This window comes from Aedes albopictus, chromosome 1 (assembly GCF_035046485.1).
Source record: "Aedes albopictus strain Foshan chromosome 1, AalbF5, whole genome shotgun sequence".
NCBI lineage: Eukaryota > Metazoa > Arthropoda > Insecta > Diptera > Culicidae > Aedes > Aedes albopictus.
The window spans coordinates 182,141,657-182,164,640 of record NC_085136.1 but is presented as its reverse complement, the minus strand read 5'-3'; the positions used below and the strand labels follow the sequence as shown (position 1 = coordinate 182,164,640).

General features: G+C 36.5%; 1 protein-coding gene across 2 annotated transcripts in view; it reads right to left on the bottom strand.

The window, feature by feature from the left end:
- The window catches only part of LOC109406996 (UNC93-like protein MFSD11), a 465,065-nt gene extending 442,819 nt beyond the window's left edge, over positions 1–22,246 (bottom strand). Inside the window, exon 1 of one of the 2 annotated variants that reach the window (XM_062845932.1) lies at positions 21,884–22,246. In XM_062845932.1, coding sequence (XP_062701916.1) covers positions 21,884–21,886 — 3 coding nt within the window. In that variant the 5' untranslated portion in view covers positions 21,887–22,246. The remainder of the gene's footprint in view (positions 1–21,883) is intronic. The other variant, XM_062845933.1, reaches the window with a different exon arrangement.
- Positions 22,247–22,984: the final 738 nt, after the last annotated feature.

Here is a 22,984-nt window from a genome sequence, read left to right as displayed (position 1 = left end):
TGAGTGGGACCCAAAAAAACGCTAATTTGGTTTTGTCATGCCAAAAGTTTCAGAACACAAATTCTTTAATAATTCCAATGGACTCAAAAGACGGTGTTGGTATATTTGTACTTATTAACGTGCATTAAAACTGTTTCAAATTTTTTACATTCCATAATGAAAAGTGTAGCAGATCTTCATTTACTGCGTTTCACGGGGCAAGTGGGACCTATTCAGAGTTTTTGTTCAAAGGGCTTAATATAAGTTGCAACAAATAAGGTAATATAAATCATAAATCTCTTATATGAATGACTATGTTTAGAGATTAAAATAAGAAGAGGTTTATGGTATCATGCATAAATTACGTAACACATAACAAATCGCTGGGGGAAATTGAATCAACTCTAGCAGCTCATGCAAAATAAATTGATTTTTTTTATACAAAAAGCGCCGTAAAGTGAAGAGACAAAAGATTTCGAAACTTGGTCTCTATATTATATAGTTAATGATTCTCACCAATAATAAATCTGGGGTTTCGAGATTTTCAGAAATATCTTCTCCCTTACATAATCTTACGATCATTAAATAATGTTTTTTTTAATCATGAATTTTGAAAAGGCCATTTCCCTATTTTAATTTGTTATGGACGGTTCCCGAATTCTCAGAAGAATGTATTATGCAGCATTAAGTGAAAAAATGGAAGATATTAAAAAAAAAAACATAAAAAATACTAGCTTTTGATGTTTTCTTTGTTTACCCAAGGTTTTACCATTTTTAACATGAATTTCATCATCTAAATAGAGGTAATAAAGTATAATTCAACAGTAGATTACTTAACGCGTCAATTTTTATTGACTTTCGTGCTAATTTCATCTTAGGTTGGACAAGGCGAGATGAACCCATAAAATTGCCTTTGTTTATTCTCATAGGTCCCACTTGCCCCAGATAGCGAAATGCACTGGGGCAAGTGAGAGCAGTAAACTAAAGGTAATAAATAAAAATAAAATACAGGTTTTTCGCTTGAAATCATTTGCATGAACTCCAAATACTATCCTGAAACCAAAAAAGTATTTGTAGAATAACAAATCTATTTTTAAACGACGAATGTAGTAGAGCACGTCAATCTTACCTAGTGAATTGAAAATTACATATGAACAACAATAACGTATATGGTATCTTTATGGTTGAAACAATAACATTTTTTGTATCCAAAGTATCCGTAGGTGTGATACCTATATTTTCCATGAAGAATGTTAGTCTTAAAAATAAAGAATAACAAAAATACTAGCTATAGGTCTCACTTGCCCCCGATTCTCACTTGCCCCGGGGTACCTTACCATAAATTTTCCTGTAAGTGGTATGATATAGCTTGCATAAAAAAATGATGGCTGTCAATTGATTTTTGCCTTTCTCGTACACCAAAGTGACCCGACTATATCTGAACCGGTTCCAGGTGTCCTGCCGGAAGTGTCCAATTAAAAAAGTGAACCATACCCATGCATGCGACACATCAAATAGCGGTATTTTCGATAACCAAATGAACGGTAAGCAGGAAAAAACTTTCAGACTATATCTGAACCGGTTGTGGTCCGGAACCGGTTCCAGGTGTCCCGACGGAAGTAGCCAATTAAAAAAGTTAACCATACCCATGCATGTGACACATCAAATAGCGGCTTTTTCGATAACCAGATGAACGGTTAGCAGGAAAATAGTCCTTGTACCGACTTTTCGAACCCTCTAAGCAGAAAACCCTCTTCGAATGAGTGTAATCAGTTTCGTACCATTTAATTCCGCCCTATGTTGCTTATTCTTTGACAGATACCACTTGTAATCTTCCACCGACTACCACTTGTAATCTTCCTCAGTGTCAGTTATCCACTGGATAACTGACACTGAGGAAGATTACAAGTGGTAGTCGAAATACGCGTATCTGTCAAAGGATAAGCAACATAGGGCGGAATTAAAAGGTACGAAACTGATTACACTCATTCGAGGAAAATAGTTTCAGATCATATCTGAACTGGTTGTGGCCCGGACCCGATTCCAGGTGTCCCGACGGAAGCGGCCAATTTAAAAAGTAAACCATACCCATACATGCGACACACCAAATAGCGGCATTTTCGATAACCAAATGAATGGTAAGCAGGAAAATAGTTTCAGACCATATCTGAACCGGTTGTGTTTCGGAACCGGTTCCAAAAGTCCCGCCGGAAATAGCCAATTAAAAAGTGAACCAAACCCATGCATGCGACACATCAAATAGAGTTTTTTTCGATAACCAGAAGAACGGTAAGCAGGAAAATAGTTCCAGACCATATCTGAACCGTTTTTTTATGGAACCGGTTCCAGATGTCCCGTTGGAAGTGACAAATTAAAAACAGAACCAAACTTATGCATGCGACACACAAAATAGCGGCTTTATCGATAATAAGATGAACGGTAAGCAGGGAAATTATCGCTAAACAAGCTGTTTCCGATATTTGTCACCGATAATTACCAATCAATCCTCAAATAATATATCTGAACCGGTTGTATTCCGAAACCGTTTCCAGGTGTCCTGCCGGAAGTGGCCTGTTAAAAACGTGAACCAAACCCATGCATGCAAAACATCAAAAATGTTCGATAACCAGATAAACGGGCAGCAAGAAAATAGTCTTTGGCCACACCTAAGATTATGTACCGGCAGTGTTGCAGAATAAGGATTGGAACCGCTGAGATTACGAAGGTGAACAAAATCGATGCAAGCGATACATATGCGTAATAAACAAAATCTGGGTTTAAGATATCTTGTCATTTTAGATTGAATGAGTTTTATTATAGGAAATTTCACTTGCTTGTACTTTTTTTTGTAAAATTTTACATGAATCTTATAACCAATGATAATTTAAAATAGTGTGCAGAAAAAAATTGCCGAATTGTCTTTATAATGATCGGTATCCAGTGCTAGTGAAGGTGGTCAAGCAGTCAACTGAGAGGTTGGATATTTTTCAGCTCTGCTTATACCTTTAACATAATACCTAACGTCGGAATATGGATAAGTTTCCAACTTCGATTATGGCTTTGATAAAATTCTTGCTTTTCTGGATAAGGCTGACACAAATTCCGATTTTTCCTTAAGTTAAGAAGAGCCCCCTTCGGAAATTTTGATCGGAATTCAACATTTTGAGGAAGGGCACAAATAAATAAACCAATAAATTTTTAAATTTTAAGGTGAAATTGGAGTCTTCCAAGAAATTTCTAATCAAATCCGATGAGTTAAGCGGTTTTGTGTAATTGTTTGGGTATTTTTTTCATCTAATACATTTATTATTTATCAACTCCACCCCAGAGTATCTGTACGCACAAATTTCATTACGAGATTGAGAAAAGTTGGCTGTGAGCACATGAAAAATGAGACTCGCAGTTTTTGTGCACATCACATTAGCACTGCGAGTCTCAATGAGACCAGCTTCCGTTCCAGCCCACCTGTCAGACTATCCCCACCAGTGCGTAGTAAGTCAGTGAGTAGTAAAGGTGTGCAAATCGGTTCTGATACCCACCCGTTTTCGCACCATGCGTTCACATCATCGTTGGTAAAATACTACTTCATCTCCCCACCGGTGGTTGGTAGTAGTACTTCATATTGTAAACAAAGTACAGGAAAGCAAATAAATGACATCATTTTTTATTCATAAAATTATCTTATTCGGTTGTACGAAAGTTCTAGAATTTGGATAATTAATTCCTCAAGTGTTTCGTTCAAATTTTTAAATGTTTGGAGAACATACTAGAGTATGCTCTGAAGAAATTCTTTGAGGAATCTCTGATGGAATTCCAGGAGGGATCTTTGAAAGAATCCCTGAAGAAACGCCTGGAAGAATCCATGATAGAACTCCTTGAAGGAGCTCCTACAGAAATCATTGAAATAACTTCTGGAGAAATCCCCGAATGCATTTCTGAAAATATTTCTGAAGATATTTCTGAAGAAACTGCCATGGGTATCCCAGAAAAAATGCCCATGGCAATCCTGGAAGAAATTTCCGGGAAATCCCAGAAGGAATTCCCGGGAGGAAATGCCGGAGGAATTCTGGAAGGAATTGCCGGGGCAATCCGGGAAGAAATTCACGGAATCCGGGGAAATCTCGGAAGGAATTCCCGGGGAATCTCGGAAGGAATTCTCGGGAAATCTCGGAAGGCACTCCCATTATAACCCAAGAATGAACTCCTAAAAGATACCCTGAAGAAATTGGTGGAAGAATCTCAGGGAACCTCAAAGAACACCTGGAGAAATTCACCAAGGAATTCCTGGAGAAATGCCTGAAAAAATTGTTGAAGCACTTTTTTGCGGACGAGAGTTGATTGGAGCCATGCAGTCAGTAAATTAGCTGAGGCTTTTATTAAGTGTGGGCTTGCGGATTGCTGAAGCCATTTGCACGTTCCCATTGCAAATTTCAAGGAAGTTTTCGTATATTCAGTTATAAAAATGCTACGTTTTTCGGTTCGTTTGGACAATCGACACATTAAGCTTTATCTTTAATACCTGTTCATTTGTGACAAACGCAATCTTAAATGCATGCGAGAACAACAGTTTCAAAAATTATCAAAGATAATCACTTTTTTATAATTTACTTGTAGAAAGCTGTCAGAAAGAGTTTTTGAGAGTGGTAGGTAATTATCGTTGTTTTGACCTTCACAAACTACAGGGGGTGGCCAAAATGTTTGGGATAGGCAATTTTTTTTCTCTCACAAAAAAGTTCAACATGGTGTAACTTTTCATAGAGTGCATCGAACATTCCCAAATTTTGACTGTTTATTACCCTATTATATGTGCATTAGTGGTACAATTTTGAGCTCGATTGGTTAATCTTTCGTAAAGTATAACTGATCTGGTAAAACACTATTTTTAAGCCTATCAATTTTTGAACCGTCATATCTCGGAGACCAGAGAACCGAATTGAATGAAATTTTGAGCGGTTATCAACAATATAGTAATGCTTGAAAATTCATCAAACATAGATACTTTTTAAACGTTGAAAAAAGTTATGATGGTTTGACATTTTCACCCATTTAGAGGAAATTGAGTCAAATTTATTCTACTGCACAAAAACTACTAAATGTGTTCTTTCTTTAATCCAAACTGGCTCTAATATATCTTTTTATGGTTATTTTATGAACAGAAGTAGAAAATCTTTGGATATCAAAAACAAAGTTTCATGACATTGATGTAAAAAAATGCATTTTTTCGAAAAATATCTAAAAAGTGTCCATCCATCATATCTTTTTTCAACGTTCGAAAAGTACCAATGTTTTAAATGATTTTCAAGCATTAATATATTGTGAATAAAAGTTCAAAATTTCATTCAATTCGATTGACTGGTCTCCGAGATATGACAGCTCAAAAACTAGTAGCCTAAAAAATAGTGTTTTACCAGAACGGTTATAATTTCGCAAAAGATTAACCAATCGAGCTCAAATTTGTACCAATGATTCACATATAATAGGTTGACAAACAGTCAAAATTTGAGAATATTTGATGCACTCTATGAAAAATTACAGCATGTTGAACTTTTTTGTGAGAGAAAAAAAGTTGCCTATCCCAAAAATTTTGGCCATCCCCTGTAGCTTTTGAATGATTCAATTTCGACAGCTTCAAGAGTGCATTTCTTGCAACTCAACCTCCGTGCGTTAGGACAATAAATATGTCAACTGGAGTCTATGGCCATATACAATTTCAAACTTGGCATCATTCACTGCATATCGTGAACATCCGTGATCACTGGGAAGCCAGTTGCGGTTGATCTAGGCCATCTATTTAACGGATTGCTTCTCCCGGGTCTACCAAATAAATCAGACTTCGAGATCTCCCTAAGAAACAAGCCACACTGTTTTTTCTTGGTGTCCGTAAATGAAAAACCGTTCAACAACGTTCTACGTTGTTCTTGATACTTTTACCTTTTGCCGTATCCGAATACTGTATCTGAAACAATCTCATAGGCGGAGACGAATCAGCCTCGGGCTGAAAGGCTCGATGATAAAGATAACAAAAAATCTCATAGGGGTCGTCTATTGATAACGCAATGGTACATGTGCGACAGGGGATCTTTAAAAATCCTTCTTTTCTCGTTGAACGTACCTAGTCTATATTAGCGTGGAACTCCTGACATTTCTCATTAAAAAGGCTAGATGTTGCATACATCATTGTCATTCTTGTTTCCGAATGCATCCATTTTCGATCGAAGACAAATCTTTTGAACTCTCGTTTACGCCAGCAATATTAAAAGGGTGGCGAATTCGACCAAACCAAATGCGTTCTAAACTAGACATATCGGTTTTGATTTCTGGATTATCAGTGCATTTTTTGCGGCATTGCCGATGCCCGATAATTGGCTTCCAGACTAGTCTAGTCGATATTTTCACATGTATTACAAGGCATAACCTGGTTCACATGCTCTGACCCGGGGTCTTTTAAACATTTCCGTTGCAAGTTATTTTTTAATACAATAAATAACAATTAAATTCTTTAATGACATTCGTATACTGCTTTATTTCTATGAACTGGAAAGACAAGCCATTGGTTAATTTCAACTGCAAAGATATCAATGAGACGAGTCTCACGAGACGTCTCATTGAGGCACGTACACTATTGTTTTCATGCGCGTGCTATGATCTCAAATCTCAAAATTTTCTTGAAACGCATTTCAAATAAGCGCATGGCACACTGTCTCATTCATGTATATTTACATGAGATTTCAGACACTCTGACGAGCACTGTGGCAAAAGAAGAAAATGTGATTTGTTCCGTTCTAGAGTGTTCTCAGGATTTAGGAACACTTCAGTTATGGCGACGGAAACATTTTGAATACATATTCGACGAGAAAGCCACTGTTACCACTAGGTGGATTAATCTGGGTTTTTATTTGAAAATTCAATATTTTCGAACCTTTATCTTAACATTAAGAATGGGGGTGAGAATGGGTCAAGCGAAAAATTGAGTGCACGCAACCAAAATGAAAAAAAAATCGCTTGTTATCCACTGCCTTTACCCACCCATTTGACGTTCGAGTGGAACCGTTTTTACCGTGTCTCCATAGAGGCGATGTTTTTTTTCATAAATATTGTTTTATTCAAGTGTCAAGCGAGTGTGTTCATACGTAGCGTACTTAACCTTCCGGCAGTCGCGCGGTTTTCCATTACCTGCAGCACCACGCTAATGCGGAGTACAAAAAGCAAGATTTTCCCAATGTGTTGTACAAAATACTACAGCGTGATCGCTCGAGGGTTAATATCATCTATAACAGCAAACTCATGAATATGGACAGTTTCCCTAATCATCATATGATTTCTAGTGCACTGCAATATCTTAAGCTCACAAAATTAACTAAATTGCGCTTTTAGTCCAATAACACATTTTTGAAAATTTAATAAAATGACGCAAAACTAACAGATAATAGTGAGATCAGGGTAATACCATAGACTAATTTCTAGGCCTCGATGTACCAAAGAAAATGATCAAATTTTCGGTGACCAGTCCGGTACCCAATAAATATTCATAACCGTGTATTTTTTTCCGTGTAAATTGCCTTTTGTGTAAATTTTATTTAGCGTGTTACACTGATCTGACAGCTCTGACAGTAAGGGACTAAACATAAATTACGTAAAGTGAGTACCGAGGATTGTTCACAATCTGCGAACTTGACTGCGGAAAAAAATGCGACCATGACGCCGCTGGTAATACCGGGACAATAAAGCCAGCAACTTATTATAACATCGGGAAGCGATCGAACGTGGAACGTCGAACATGAAAGCATGCGAAATTGCTAACTGAGTATCGAAATTGAATGTTATGAATTAAGAATTCCATATAGGGGTCATTCATAAAATACACATAACTAAAGAATGAAGGAGAGTTCTTCCGCTGTGTCGCGGTTCATACATTTTTTATAATCCATTTAAAAACTATTACGACAGTGGGTCTAAAAATGTGTAACGGCGTGTTACATAGTATTTAAACGACCTTCTATCTTAAGACGGAGCGATTTACTTTGGCAACAGAAAATTCGATCATCATTTACACGAGAATTCGTACTGAAGAAGTGGTCCAAAACTACGTATTTATTATATTGAGAACTTTTGATAGGAAAAAAAGACATCTCTAAATTTTTGATATGTTATGTATAAATGTCTCAGCTTTCAATTGATGCAAAAATTTTGAAAATTGGTGTTTGTCATCATGGTGAAAACAATGTTTTGGTATAAAAATTCAAGTTTGTGGTCAAAACCAATATGGCCGATCCAACTTTTTATTATTGTAAATAGTACCTCTATCTTTAATCTTTTCAACAACAATTCGTTTTGAGGTGGTTTTTGGAGAAGCTTTCGAGTTATAACGGTTTAAATGAGCCACCATTTGACCAAAATCGAGGGGTCTGCTAAAATTGTTGTGGCTCTTACTAACGGGGGTCCATCAATTTGAGTAACCATATGCATTTTCCTTACTTTTTTAGCGAGGACTTTCAGCAAATCGCCACCTTAAACATTTTTGAAGACAAGGTGTAAATAGTAGGCCGGTCTCAGCGAGAATTACCCATATGCAAAAATGTTTAAGGTTTACGGTCGTATTTATAAGTTATATTGAAAAATCCGACCGAAAAGGCGTCAACGTTGTAACGTCACGGTAGACTGTTTCCTAAGCTGTTTTTTTTCTAAATTCGTCTGTAAAAATTCAAAAACAACTCAAATAAAGAGAACTGTTTATCACACGTTTATGTACCGTAAACAATATATTCTTATACAGATAATGATTTTTAATAGCTAAACCAATAAAGTTTTACGCTTAGTATTCCACAAACTCACTTTAATATATAGTTTTTTTTATTCATTCATATTTAGTTTTTTTTTATCTTTGTTATCGAGACTTTCAGCCCGAGGCTGGTTCGTCTCCAGAGGGTTATGATGAGTCAAAACAGATACAGAGTGTGGAGACTACTTATTCTTACTGAGTAACCGTTCAATCTTTTTAGCTTGTTTACGGGACATTCGTTCTCTTTTGCCATTCCAAGCTTTAATTGCTTCGGTAGTGGCAACCTTAAAATCTATTATCTCTAATTTACTTTCACTTTCACTATGAGTTTCCACTCTGGCCCTCGCATCCCCTATGTGGCTGAAATTATTCTGCAAATCATCCGAAATTGTAATCATGCTGCCGTCGTCGTCGTCGTCGCTTCCATTGTCATTCGTCTGTGGCCTTTTCTCCTGTGGCTGGTTGTTGGAATCAGCAGAGTCAATAGTGCCATTTACACTTATCAATAAATTGATTCAACCAAGAGGTTCAATCCTTCCTTCAAATTCATCAAGAAACACAAATTGATAGAAATATTGCTAAATGTATTGCTTGCATTTTTATTGCGAAGAAGATGGATGATAATGTTTAATCTTGATATAAATACTGACCAACCTGCAAAAGCGAGATTGAGGTTGGTGTTTATATCTTCAATAATTTCCCCTCCGAAAGATTGATCCAACCACCGCTATCATCCAGTTTGACCAAACCATCAAGATCATCCAAGTCCGTCAAACTTTCCCCTTGAGTTGTTTTATTCGATCAATCCAGCAGGGTAAAAGAGTCAGCAGATTGAGCGAAGACCATTCCATCAGTGAGGAAGAGATAGCAATTCACCAACATTCAGCGCGTGGTTCACGGCGTTCATGGTGGCCAGCTCAATTGAATTTTATGGAATGCTTTGAAAGCAAATTTTTAGAAATAAAGTGTCACGTTTTTGCATTGTAAATAAAATAAAGACTTGATCATTAGAAAAGTAAATTTCGATATTTCACTTGCTTATTCAATTCCATTAATGATTATGAAAAAATAATGTTTTGATAATTCTGGTTATTTACCACGCCATATTCGATTTTTTGTAAGCATTCATAAACTCTTATTTATTGAACCCAATCTCTCGGATAAGTATGATGAATTGGTAAATAGTGGATCTATTTATTAATTCATCATGCTATTTTTCCTAATGTCTTGAGAAGGTTAATGTTTTTTTTAATTTCTAACACAAGTTATGAACTTCTACCGGTGAACCAAAATATTTCATACAAAATGGAGCTTAAACAATAAGTATTAAAATTAGGTTCGAACTTCAACATGTAAATTTGGAAATCACACTAAGGGGCTTTTCCCTCTTACAAAATTTAAAGTTAAAAATAAATAAATAATTAAATAATAGTTAGGTTCGAACAAGTTTTGATTTTTGCTAATGTCATAGTAAATATGTAAAGCAGTAGAGGTTTGGAAAACAAAGGCTGATAAGAGGTTATTGCCATATTGATTTGGTTGTTTCGGCTATAATTGAAAATGTTTGCTTTATCCGTTATTAACAGGTTTATCTATAGCTAGATTGATTACTGAACGATGATTAAATTATATGCCTTGAGAGTGACTTTGAGTATTATTGGCAGTGTTTCTCTCTTTGCCATACGAGTTTTTTGTCGTCCAAATAGCTTGAAACTTAGTTGTAAACAGTTTGATTGGCAAAAATGTGACGCCAACTTTCAGTTTATCAGACTTTAGATAACACCCCATGACGAAGAGAACAAAGCTGTCGAAAATATACTGAGCTTTGTAGCATTTTATACTAAAGGCACTAGAAAATCGCATATGCGTTAGTGGAAATAAAGATGTGATATAAAACATGATGAACTAATGTTAAATATTAAACATTATTCCTAAATAATCTAATGAAAATTTACGATGCGCAACATGTGCTTGAAAATGTTTATTTGGCAGCGCTTTCTTGTTTCCTTTATTCCACCATTCCATCAATTATTTCTTTCTCAAGGATTATTGATGAAATCACGAGGATCAAACCAAGTATCAATCCAATATCTTTCACGAAAGATAGATCAAGCCGAGGCTCGAGCAGAGAGAAAATCTCCCGGCAGTATGAGAGAAGTTAATGCATAAAGAGAAAAAAAACAAGTGTCCGTGCATGCTTATCATACGTGCACAGCTAGCAAAGCAAAGCCTTTTATTGAATCAATGCGTCGTCGGTGGGTGTGCGGTTGATTTTCAGTCCTACCGATCCCAATGCCCAATGTATACAATGCATTTCTGTCACATTTTTATTTATGTTTTTAATGAATTTTCTATTCACATTAATTCTTCTTCTAAGCTTTACCATTTTTACATATGTAATCAAACATTTTACATATTTTGTTATTACGAAAAGTTTTTGGACAGCCCATGGGATGGGACTCGAAACACCATCAGTGCCGTCTTGCTGAATTACCTTTATATTTCGACATTACACAAAATTACTACAGAAGGGTGTTATTTGTCAGAAGGGGGTATTTCTAATTTATAGGCAAGGCAGCTAAGCATGTTACCACCATAATGTGCAAATTATTAATTAACTGGTGTTAGAAACCGCCAGTGCACCAGTAATTTTTAGCAAAGTTCGGTGGGACACCAACCGAGTTATAAGATTACACAAAAAATGTTGTGAACTGTTTATTATCACTAATGCATTGTAATCGTTGGGTTCATTACATTTACCTCTGCATAAATTACTTTACATAAACTTTGCATAAATTTACTACATTACTTCTGCATAAATTGTTTTTTTTTTGTTCGATGATTTATTACACCTGAATTCAGTTTTTTTTTTGTATAATATATTTAGCTATTGAAATTTATTTAAATTTAAATTTATTTAAATTTAAAAAAATACGGCAACACGGCAAAATGCTCTGCAATGATGACGCTCTCGTTCACGCGCTGCTGCATTGAAAGAATGATAGGTTGATCTGGAGGGGAAATATTGAACCAATCAATTGATCCATGGAATAATTTGACCCATGGTTTGAACAATCTTCGAGAGGATTGATGTAACAATTTTGAAGGTGGGGAAATATTGTAGAGAAAATTGAAGAAAAATGCGCTATGGAGGGGAAATATTGCTGTGTGGTTGATCAAACGGAAGATAGGGGAAAAGTTGAATGATTGATGTCAATCTATTTTTGAACAATATTATACATTCAATGTTTCCATAAAACGGCCAACTATTGATCAATATATGCACCGTGTGACTGGCGCTAATAGACAGTTGGCGCTTCTCTGTTTTCTTTGTGATTTCTTTTCCTTTCTGTTGTCGTTTGTGTGTAGTTGGACTCGAAAACCCGGCGGCTGCTGAGTCGTGCATTCCCTTATCGATACCATCGCCGTCCCGTTCAAGTTCGGTAACTTGTGTTGACTGTTGCTGTGTTAACTGTGACTCCCTGTTGCATTTTCACTTCTTCGCCCTGCTGTGGTGTCATAATTGGACAGGCTTTTTTAAGGTGCGCATCCGATTTGCACAGGTAGCATTTCAGCCCGTCAAAATAAATCCTTCCTTTCCTACCGAAGAAGGTAAGAGATTCGGGGTTTTATGTCCATGTGTACGCCGCGGACGCCAGAAAACATATTCAAACCACTGTCTGCTGGAAACCGTTCACGCACGACGCGCTTAACCGTGCCGTACTTCTCCAATACTGAAGACAATTCAGTATCCGGTACCTCCGGTGGAAGATCAAACACCCAAACGTATCGGGTGTGACCTCCCGCTTCCGATATGTGCAGCATCACATTTTGCCTCCGGTGTAAAGAAACGGCAGCACACTGCTGTTGCTCTGAAGAACAATTTTCATAGCACTTTCACACTTGAATCAAATGAATACGACTTTCTCGTCAGAGATTTTGTAAGCCGTGTCTATCATTGAGGGTCACCTTTGAGGGTCTTGACAAAGCGTGTCATGTCCTCAATAGTTGGCTGTGTAGCGTTCCCGGGTAATTGGATAGCTAAAGTATTTTTTGTAATTACATTGCTTATTGCCCTACTTTTCACTCGCGGTTACAACGATAAAACGGCCTACTTTTCTCCACTAAAACAAAAGTGCCGAAAAGTACTACTTTTCGGCACTCTTAAAAGTGCTGAAAAGTAGCACTTTTCGGCACTTTTGCCAGCACATACATTTTGCTCATAACCGCGTTTTCCGTAGATACAGCTACTGCTCCTACATCCAATTAGCAGCTCGAATCCAAATCAGGACTATTCACGTTCCGATTCGGGCCACTGATCAAGTGCAGAAGCAGCAGCGGAAGCTTCTTTTGCTCCTTCTCATGTTGCTGATTGACGACGACGACGGGAACTTGAAAATTTGTGACACCTTCTACACCACAGCCTACCTGATCGAACAAAAAACTGCGCCGATGCGCATGGATGCATCCACGTGGTTCCTCCTGATTTCATGTATGTGTAGCTAGATAGATTATCCGGAACGGGAATTTTTCGTAATTACAAAAAATGTCGTATGCAACTCGTTGCAAAACTCGATTTTTTCAGCACTCGTCGTATTTATCCAACTCGGAAAGCCTCGTTGGATAAATGTACAACTCGTGCTAAAAAAATCATCATTTTGCAACTTGTTGCATAAATAACTATTTAACTTCTACTTCGTTTCCCATTTCGTTTTGCTGAATTTTTCAACCGCGCGTCCGTTAAACAAAGGAAACCGAGTAACTGCTGAGTAGCGAAAAAACACAACCGATCTCAACAAACGATAGCTGTCGAATGAATGTTTAGTTATAAAAACAATCTAATATACCGTCGAGTCGCCATTCACCGTGGATCTAAGAAAATTTGGGGCGAATAAGAGCTGTCGTTTTTCACCAACCTTATAAACGTAGCTAGTACTGCTGTCGATTGCCTTCATTTTAGGTAAGAATGAAAGTGATGTTCACAAAAGTATAATATTTTTGATAAAATTGGGTGATATAGTATTTTTAGAGGGTGTGAAGTTCGCATGATTTCATGTTAGGTCACCATTTACCGTGGTGGTATAGGAACCCATTCACCGTGTATCAGAAGCTTCGTTCTATTTTGTTAAAAAAAAAATTAAAACATCCTAGTAAAGCGAATTTTATTCCTTAATATTCCTTTCAAGTAATAACTTGCAAGATTTATAAAAAAAAACGAATGTTCACATTTTCAATTTTTCCTAGGCACCTTTATGGCACGGTGAATGGAGACCATTGATTTTTAGGGTATCCGTCAAGGTTCCGTTAATAAGAGGACTGATGGGAAGTGAGTAGAGTGAGATGTCTGTTTGTCTGTCAAGCTCACGTATTGCCGACTTTTTTCTATCTAGACGTGGCATGAGGTATCGTCATTGTTTTTTCTCGCTAACAACAACAACAAACAACCATATTTGACTTTACTGCAGAACATAGAATATTAAAACTATATTCCAAAACATATAAATATGATGACGCCTTATTTAGTATAATAATATTCATGATTTTGACTAAACATAAGGTTATGTTCATACTTTAAACCTACTTTTACACAAAAACAATGCAAGATATACTAGTTTTGATCCCAAAAATAGATTCAGCGTACCAAAATTATCTAGACATGTAAATTTCAACGCTTTTGTAAAAAGTTTTAGGTTTTGTCCGGCATTTGTATGGAGCCCCGCCACTGTGACGCGGCTCCGTGGTCGTGTGGCTAGTCTCACCAAGCTCTTAGTCGCATCGTGCTGAAGAGCGCGAGATCAATTTTGACTCAAAAACGGATAATTTTTAAGAATATCGAAGGATAACGTTTTTTGGCAGCGTTTTCACAACTTAAATTCCATGCAGATGATGTTCACATATTTACGAACAGAGCAACTATCACAGTTCATGCGATTATTAAAGTAAAGGATATTGGCTAAATTGTGAATCAGCACTACAGTTTATGTATGGAGGTCATAAATAAATCACGGTACGTCCAAGAGGTCGTCAGAAATTCAAATTTCAATTGATCAATCAATCTGAAATTTTGAATTTTGACAGTTGAAATATTTAGGAAGCTGACAAAAATATAACGTCTACGTGAAAATCAATTCATTTTTTGCGTGTGCGACCCAAAGTAGAAGCAAACTTTTAGATAAAACTAGTTGTCCCCGGAAAACTTTGTCCTGCCTTCTGCGTTTTTTGATGTTTCAAGCCAAAGTATCTCCCCTTTTAAAACGCATGAAAAATCATTTCCTTAATACTCCTTGTTTCGCATTGTTTCTGCCTAACAAACCTTCCTTGGGAAAAAACTAACAGAACAAAACAAAATCGGTCCAAATTGGACGTTCCGTTTGCGAGGTATGCGCGGTCCCACGTATGCCACTGCATTTTTATATATTAAAAGTAAGACTACAATGTAAAAGTCCTTCAAATGCCGATTTTGGATAGCATGCTTCTTAACTGGGATCGTAGTAAGTGAGTATTACTTTTTGCAAGTGAATATTCCCAAAAGTGCATAAAACTCTTACCTCATCTTATTCATAGACGTCTAGAGAAAAGTGTGAAGTTTTCAGTCCTAAGAAAAAGTACGTCATTTATTACTTTTTTAAGAGTTTTTTCAATGTTGTCGAAACCGTTGGTACTAAACAATCGATTGCCACTAGAAGTATCAGTAAACTTTCTGTGTCCACATTTTTGTGGAAGTACATGAATCAGTTTGAAAAGTTTCAGTTACAGTCAGTGCTGAAAAATTCATTTCGCCATATCTAAATTCAATAACCTACGGCTCATTTTAGAAGCTGAACCTGAGAATATTGTATATGGAAAACTTGTGCGGCTAGACCAGTTCTGCAAGAAAGTCACGAAAAAAAACAATATTTTTCGAATATATAAGGTAAATGTATCGGACTACCTTCGAAAAATGCCAATGATATTCACGGTGAATTTCATTTGTTATTTTTTAAGGTTTGTCCGTGACATTTACCTTAAATATTTGGAAAATAGCGGTTTTTCCATGACTTTCTTGCAGAACTGGTCTAGCCGCACAAGTTTTCCATATACCATATTCTCAGGTTCAGCTTCTAAAATGAGCTGTAGGTGACTGAATTTAGATATGACGAAATGAAATTTCCAGCACTGGTTACAGTCGAAGTGATTTAATGTGGTTGATGTAGTTGATTTTAAATGAAATTGCATACCTTCAGGCTTTTAATGTTTAATGTCAAAATTTAAAATGGTCATTTAACAGCCAAATTCATCAGTTGTAAGAGTTTTGACGCGTTAATCGTGTTCAGAATATCAATATTTAGTGGAGAAGGCCATTTTCTATTTTAACCTAAGTTCAATTGCATACTGATCGATTTCGCCCCAAATTTATTTTTTGGACTTTTTTTTTAATTTAAGTTTAAGTTTGTTAAATAAAATTCTGTGACGTAGTTTCATAGAGATCCACTATGTACTTATGTTGCAGGAAATCTTTTGCCAATATTTGAATTACTGCAAATGTATTCTGCAAAAGATGATCAATTTGACCCGGATACCGGTATTCAAATTTTAAAACCTTGGGAAAACGGTGATTCGGTTATGACATCTGTATTCTATAGTTTGCAACTGGGTGCGAAAAAAAATCAATTTTAGTTTTATAAAAACCTTTTTTCCTGTATCAATTAGTTGTATTAATTGAGTTGCATTATGAATCAGAATGTAATTGTTTGATACCACTGTAAGGGCCTATTTTTCATCTTCCCTTTAGGACGCGTGCCGTTGTAAAAAGTACAACACCACCAAAAAATCTCGCTCGTCGTATGTATGGTACGAGCGCGGTGCAGTTTCAGTATCAAACAGGCGCGTGTCCTGACAGATTAAAACTAATGTGCAAAATCAGCAAAATTCGAATAGAAAAAAATCATTCTTTTACAACTTATTGCAACATAAATATTTTCATATTTTAGAACTAACCCAAACCGTCGGCAGCTAAATAAAGCATAACCCATCATCCCCAAAATAGAGACAACGTCGTTTCGTGATGCTACTCAAAGCTATTGACACCTCATGAGCTTGTTATTTCTAGATTGAGTTTAAATAAGGGCGAAAGTAACATGAGAGAGTTCTCTTCATCGACTCTCTCTTCTTCAAATTAGAGTGACAAGATGCAAATATGGTTGCACTTTATGGTCATAAATCGCTAGGTTGCGATGCAATCTAGCGTCTAAGTGTAAAAAAGTTCGATTGAATTAGCATCTTGTCACTTTAATTTGCAGAAGAGAGAGTCGATGAAGAGAACTCTCTCATGTTACTTTCGCCCTTATTTAAACTCAATCTAGATTTTATCTTAACTTATAATCCCATGTATCGTGCTTTTATTGATCTCTAGTGGACGTGCGTATAGGTTATATATACATACTGCATCCAAACTTGAGAGAATAATTTGAATGATAGATGCTGAAAGTGATAGAAGGTAAAAGCAATGTGTGCCACACTTCAACGTATATGAGAACTAATTCTATAATGCAGTTTGCCCGTGACTATTTTTTTTTGCATGTCAGTCTTAAAATTATATTCTACAATGTCTTTACCACACCAAAATTGATGTTCAACTTGTTTTAACATATCATTTTATGTTGAGCAGCGAAATAAAACTGTCGAAGTCAAACAAAGCTCACCAAACGCACCAAACCACTTGCTGCTCCAAAATGCGCATGTTGAATTTCGTACCCCCATTGACTTGGTGTAGATCAAAACAGAGACAAATTCACAGCAGACATGCGATAGTATTGAAAAGAAAGCTTGAGCAAAAGAGAGAAAGAGCTTTAAAGTTAGGGAGATAATAAAAAAATGCTTTTATGCTCGAACATCATATCTCTATATGTATGAGTTACTATTTCATGGCAACATGACATCCTCTCTTGCAAGTCCATTACAAATATATCCTTGCAAGGATATAACGAATACAAGGGACGAAACCCAATCAAAGAAAATACATATAGTAGGACATGATAATTCACAAAAAAAAATTTATTGAGCTCATTTCAGAGATTAATATCAATGATTATCATCTCAGAAAATATTAATAAAATATTGGGAACTTCAACATTTAACATATTCGAAATAATAATAATAAATACCTTCGGAGTGATTTCATTCATTGGAGTATTCGTTCATTGACCATCACCAATACCATAGAATGATGCGCTCTTTTGCTATGTTGCAGCACCGTATAAGAGAGAAACATGAATCTGCCAGTAGGTATGTTCTTAAGCTCTTACATTAGTTTGGTTGAGGGTTTTGAGTGAAATGGATATCTTTAAGGATGCTGTAGCGTCTGAAACAGTTTTTTTTATTTGTGAATATAAAGAAACACTAAATTTATTTACTCTAAACCGAAACCATAACGATTAGTGCGTATTGGATTATAAATCGACGCGTTATTTTGATTCAACGAGTGACAAAGAATGCAACAATTTAGGTGACCCCATGAAATTGAGGCGAAGAAAAATGGAGAAAATTGTGCAGTGATATTGATATTGCCCGAAGAGTAAAATGTCCGTTCAGTGTGACACCGAATATTTATCCTGGCATATCATTCAGGAGAAAATTGGGATCAATTGTAATTTCATGCAGACAATGTAGATTTATGAGTAAGAGGTGCTAATGATGCATAGTTATGCAGAACAGTGAAATCAACACTAAAATAAATCATCTCGTGAATAAAAAATACCAACCGAAAACTGGAAAAATATGCTTACATAATCCAAACGAAAATCCTTTCAGGCCATATTCTATATTAATGTGATTAAATGCCAACATTTAACAAATACATAAAATGAAAGGGATGCTTTTGAAAAACAGTTTTAAAACCAACGGATAAATCCAATGAATAATCCAGGGGTTAGGTTTTTTTTTTTTCTCCACCATACTTCTGAACCTTCATGTATGCTGTTGCGGTGCATGTAGCTTAGATTCATTAGTGATGAAAAATTTTCACCAGGCCTCTTCAGTCATGAAAAGAAAGGATACCTGTCTCCAGAAAGCAGTATACTTGTTGTTTAAATTTGGAGTTTTTCGTCTGCGTGTTTATGGTCTTACTATACAATTGTTGCATCATAGAATTAGTAAAAAAAATAATAATGAAGTAAATTGAACACAGGCACACCGTCAGCCTCTCTGCGTCTGCACACATGATGGCGAGTGGTCAAAAATGACTCAAAATAGGTATCTTGTCAGATCTCCAATGCTCGAGCAAATCTTACATTGCTGTATTTGTTTTTTTTTTCCACAGCATTAAGAAATTGTATCTCGATTGAGCATGTTGTTAGTGAGACTTTTTATCAAACAAGCATAAATACAAGTTCAAACTTATAAAACTTCATCAGGGTGTCTACTACGTGGAAAATCGGGAATCTTCAGTGAATTTTGTTAAACAGGGAAAATTTTGGAATGTTAGGGGAATATATTGAGTACTCAGGAAAAACTTATTTCGTAAATGATAAAACATTGGAAGAGTCCATAGAAATTAGGGGCTGTCCATAAACCACGTGGTCATTTGGGGGGGGGGGGGTGGTTCGGCCAATGATCATTTTGTATGGACATATAAAAAATTTTGTATGGACTAATGACCACAAGGGGGGGGGGGGGGGGGTTTGAAATCCCAAAAAAATGACCACGTGGTTTATGGACAGCCCCTTATCTAATTGTTGGCACGAATAAAAAAGTTTTCGAGTGTTTAGTTTGAGCTATCCGTCAAAATGGATGCATGCATAGACTTTTGCTGCAATGCGATGTTTTTCTGCGATGTTTGCACATTGGCTATATTATGCAGCAACTGACAGTTCTTTGGCGTCTGTCACTTGTTGCAGTTATCGAATTGCATTAGGAAAGTGAAACGTAAACAAGTTGCAGTTAGCAAACGTCTACTGAAATCTGAGAGAAATTCCAGGAGAAACTCCGAGAGAAATCTCAGGTAAATCTTCATAATAAATCCCACGAAAACCTGTAAGAAATATCCCAGCTGAAAATCCTGCACCGAGCGAACGTCTACTATGTTCTTTCTGGTGTTGGTCCTGGTATGACTCAAGTTGGTTCTTGAGCCTTTTCCAGATTTCATAGTCACTGATTTATTTACATCAGATTCTGATTTATCGACCGTATTCTATTTATAACTTAATCATTTTATGTCGATCTCGTTTTTTTTTTCTACTCAGAGTATAAGGGAGTAGAGATCAAAGTGGATAATGAAATGATGGATGTGATAGAATTCGCTAGGTTGCGAACAAGTATGACAACTTTTATAAGGTGAAATTAGGCAAGTAGGCCATGTATTGGACGAATACATTGAATGCGTGAAACTTCTGCCGTACGACCTGTGCTTTTAAACAGATCGGCTTGGTTGGTAGTTCATACCACCTTACCAAGACTTTAAAAAGTTTCAGGCACCCGATCAGATTGTTTTTCTGAATTTATCCTGGACTTCCTCCTTACATTCTTTCCAAGGTCCCTTCTGGGATTTCTGTAGGAGCTATTGCTGTTATTTCGCTTTGAATTTCCCATGATTTCTTTCTGAGTCAGGCTTGAGTTGTATCAGATTTCTTGCAGTTACCAACCTAAGATTATTTATCTACAAATTTTCTCTGCATTATTCCCAGAACTCTTCCCGGAATCTTTACAGGAAATTGTCGCGAGATTCTCTTTTAGTGATTTCTTAAATAAATTCTCGTAGAGATTTTCCATAGGTTTTCCTCAGAATGTATCCTGGGATAACCTATGAAATTCTTATAAGAAATTATGGGAGAAATATTCGAAGGATTCCAAGTAAAGTCTTTTTTAAGAAATCTTGACAGGAACTTCAGATATTTTCGTATTGCTGAATTTTACGTATACGAAGTACAAGTTTTCGTTCGCAGGTCTAGGCGTGACCAGACGTTCAAAATGTGCAAAAGTGATCGGACAGCAGCACACGTGTAAATCAAAGGGGAACCGCTGTCCGATCACTTGTATACTTGTAGTTCCATGTCAAAATTTGAGCTTAGTCCATCAAAGCAAACTATAGTAATATACTCTCAAAGTCGGCTATTTTGTATGAAAATCGGCGTTTGTCCGATCAATTATACATCCGGTTTAAGTTTTTCTCCTTCAAAACTATTTCAATTTAGACCATAATAATGTACACCAAAACATCATATATTTATAGGGTTGCTAAATGACCTATATGTTCGACATGGGGGCATTGAGACATTGTATTTTGGAAAAAAAATTGTTCGCTCAATTTTTAGGGTAACTGTACATTAGGAGCCTACTCTATTCTTGCTTTGCATCAAGCATATTTCTGGAGTAACATTTGAAAAGGGCCCAAGAGGTCTTGTGTCTTTTTTCGAAAACGCTCCGTAGGGCATAACAGCAGCCCGCCCACGCAAATGAACACCGTTATCCGAAAGATCAATGTTCGCTCTATCTGATAATGGCCTTAGTTTGTGTGAATAAGCTGATGGGGGCTCAGGAGCGACGTGTGAAGTCAATGTTTACCAATGCTTGTATGCCCTTTTCAAATGTTGCTCCAGATTTGATTATTATTAAGTCAGTGTTTTGATTATAGTACCCGTATGAACGGAGTGTGAATTCCGAAAAAGCTACCGATCGATAGAACTTGTGATGAAAACAGAACAATACATAGGCAGTCGGGTGCCTGAAACTTTTGCCAGTCTTGGTAAGGTGGTATGAACTACCAACCAAGCCGATCTGTTTAAAAGCACAGGTCGTGCGGCAGAAGTTTCACGCATTCGATGTATTCGTTCATTACATGGCCTATTTGCCTAATTTCACCTTCTATAAAAGTTTTCATACTTGTTCGCAACCTAGCGAATACTATCATATCTATCATTTCATTATCCACTTTGATCTCTACTCCCTTATACTCTGAGTAGAAAAAGACCGATATAGCCATAAAATGATTAAGTTATAAATAGAATACGGTCGATAAATCAGAATATGATGTAAATAAATCAATGACTATGAAACCTGGAAAAGGCTTAAGAACCAACTTGAGTGTCCACTGGTCACCCTGTATTAAAATTAGTATTCTTGTTTAGGATGCAATATTGTCAAAGCACATACCATACATCTTTATACGTTGCATTTCTCTCCACGGTATCGCGTTAATTTCATTCACTTGCTTCTAGATTATGAACCGCACATTCTATTGGCACTGAAAAATTCCTGACCTGATCTGACAGAGCATCCAGTACAAGTGGCATAAATGCTCAGCCAACTGTGTGTTGCTTAAATTTGTTACCACACGTATGTGCTCGCTAGAACACGAAATAAATTTGAAACATAAATGCGCATGTATCTGTACGCAAAACTGACTACATATACTCCGTAGTCAGGCAGATCTAAAAAGAAGGAGAAAGTAAAGCAACAAAATCAAAATTAAATAAAATGAAATCAAGACTAATTGAATTATATCTCCCTTATTGTCGGAAGAATCATCGCATAGGGTAACAGTTCCATTGGTAATCTTACGCTTCCAAATTTACCCTGTACGAAGTTACAATTGCAGAACCGTATTTTTGTCACACTTACAAAAAATTAAATAAAAGGAAAAAACAAACTGTGCTCCAACTATATTTGTTTTGAGCAAAATAGCAACACCCTGCCGAATAACGCTGAATTGTTGAGGCGGTCTCCCTACGAATGCTGGAAAATATGTGTCGAATTACCGATCAACACTATACCCTATACGCTGAAATGTGCAAAACCATGTGATTACGAACAATGTTTAAACTGTGATGTGTAGTAGTCGGGAACGAATTTCCAAACGTGAAGAATAAATCAATCCAAAAACACCACAAGAAGCAAGTGAAGTGTTCTTACGGCACAAGCTCTAAAAAATGTAAAATTTGAATCATAAATCGGTGACACGAAATCTGCTATTAATAAATATAAATACATCCGTAGTGCAGCGGCATGGGTCGAGCCTGGCCCCTAGAAGTGAAACAGAATGTGTAGCAAGCCGTCAGGAGTTAGTGTAAAAAACACTTCTCATGCGACTGCAGCGTAGCGAAAACCAGCTGCACAAGAAGAATACGGTTGAACAGGCCGAGGCTAAAAGCAGTGTTTACTACGAATTATTGATTTTTGATCTTGACTATATGGTGTCGCAATAATCGATCAGAATGACGATGAAATCCATGAAATATAACGATTGTGATACAA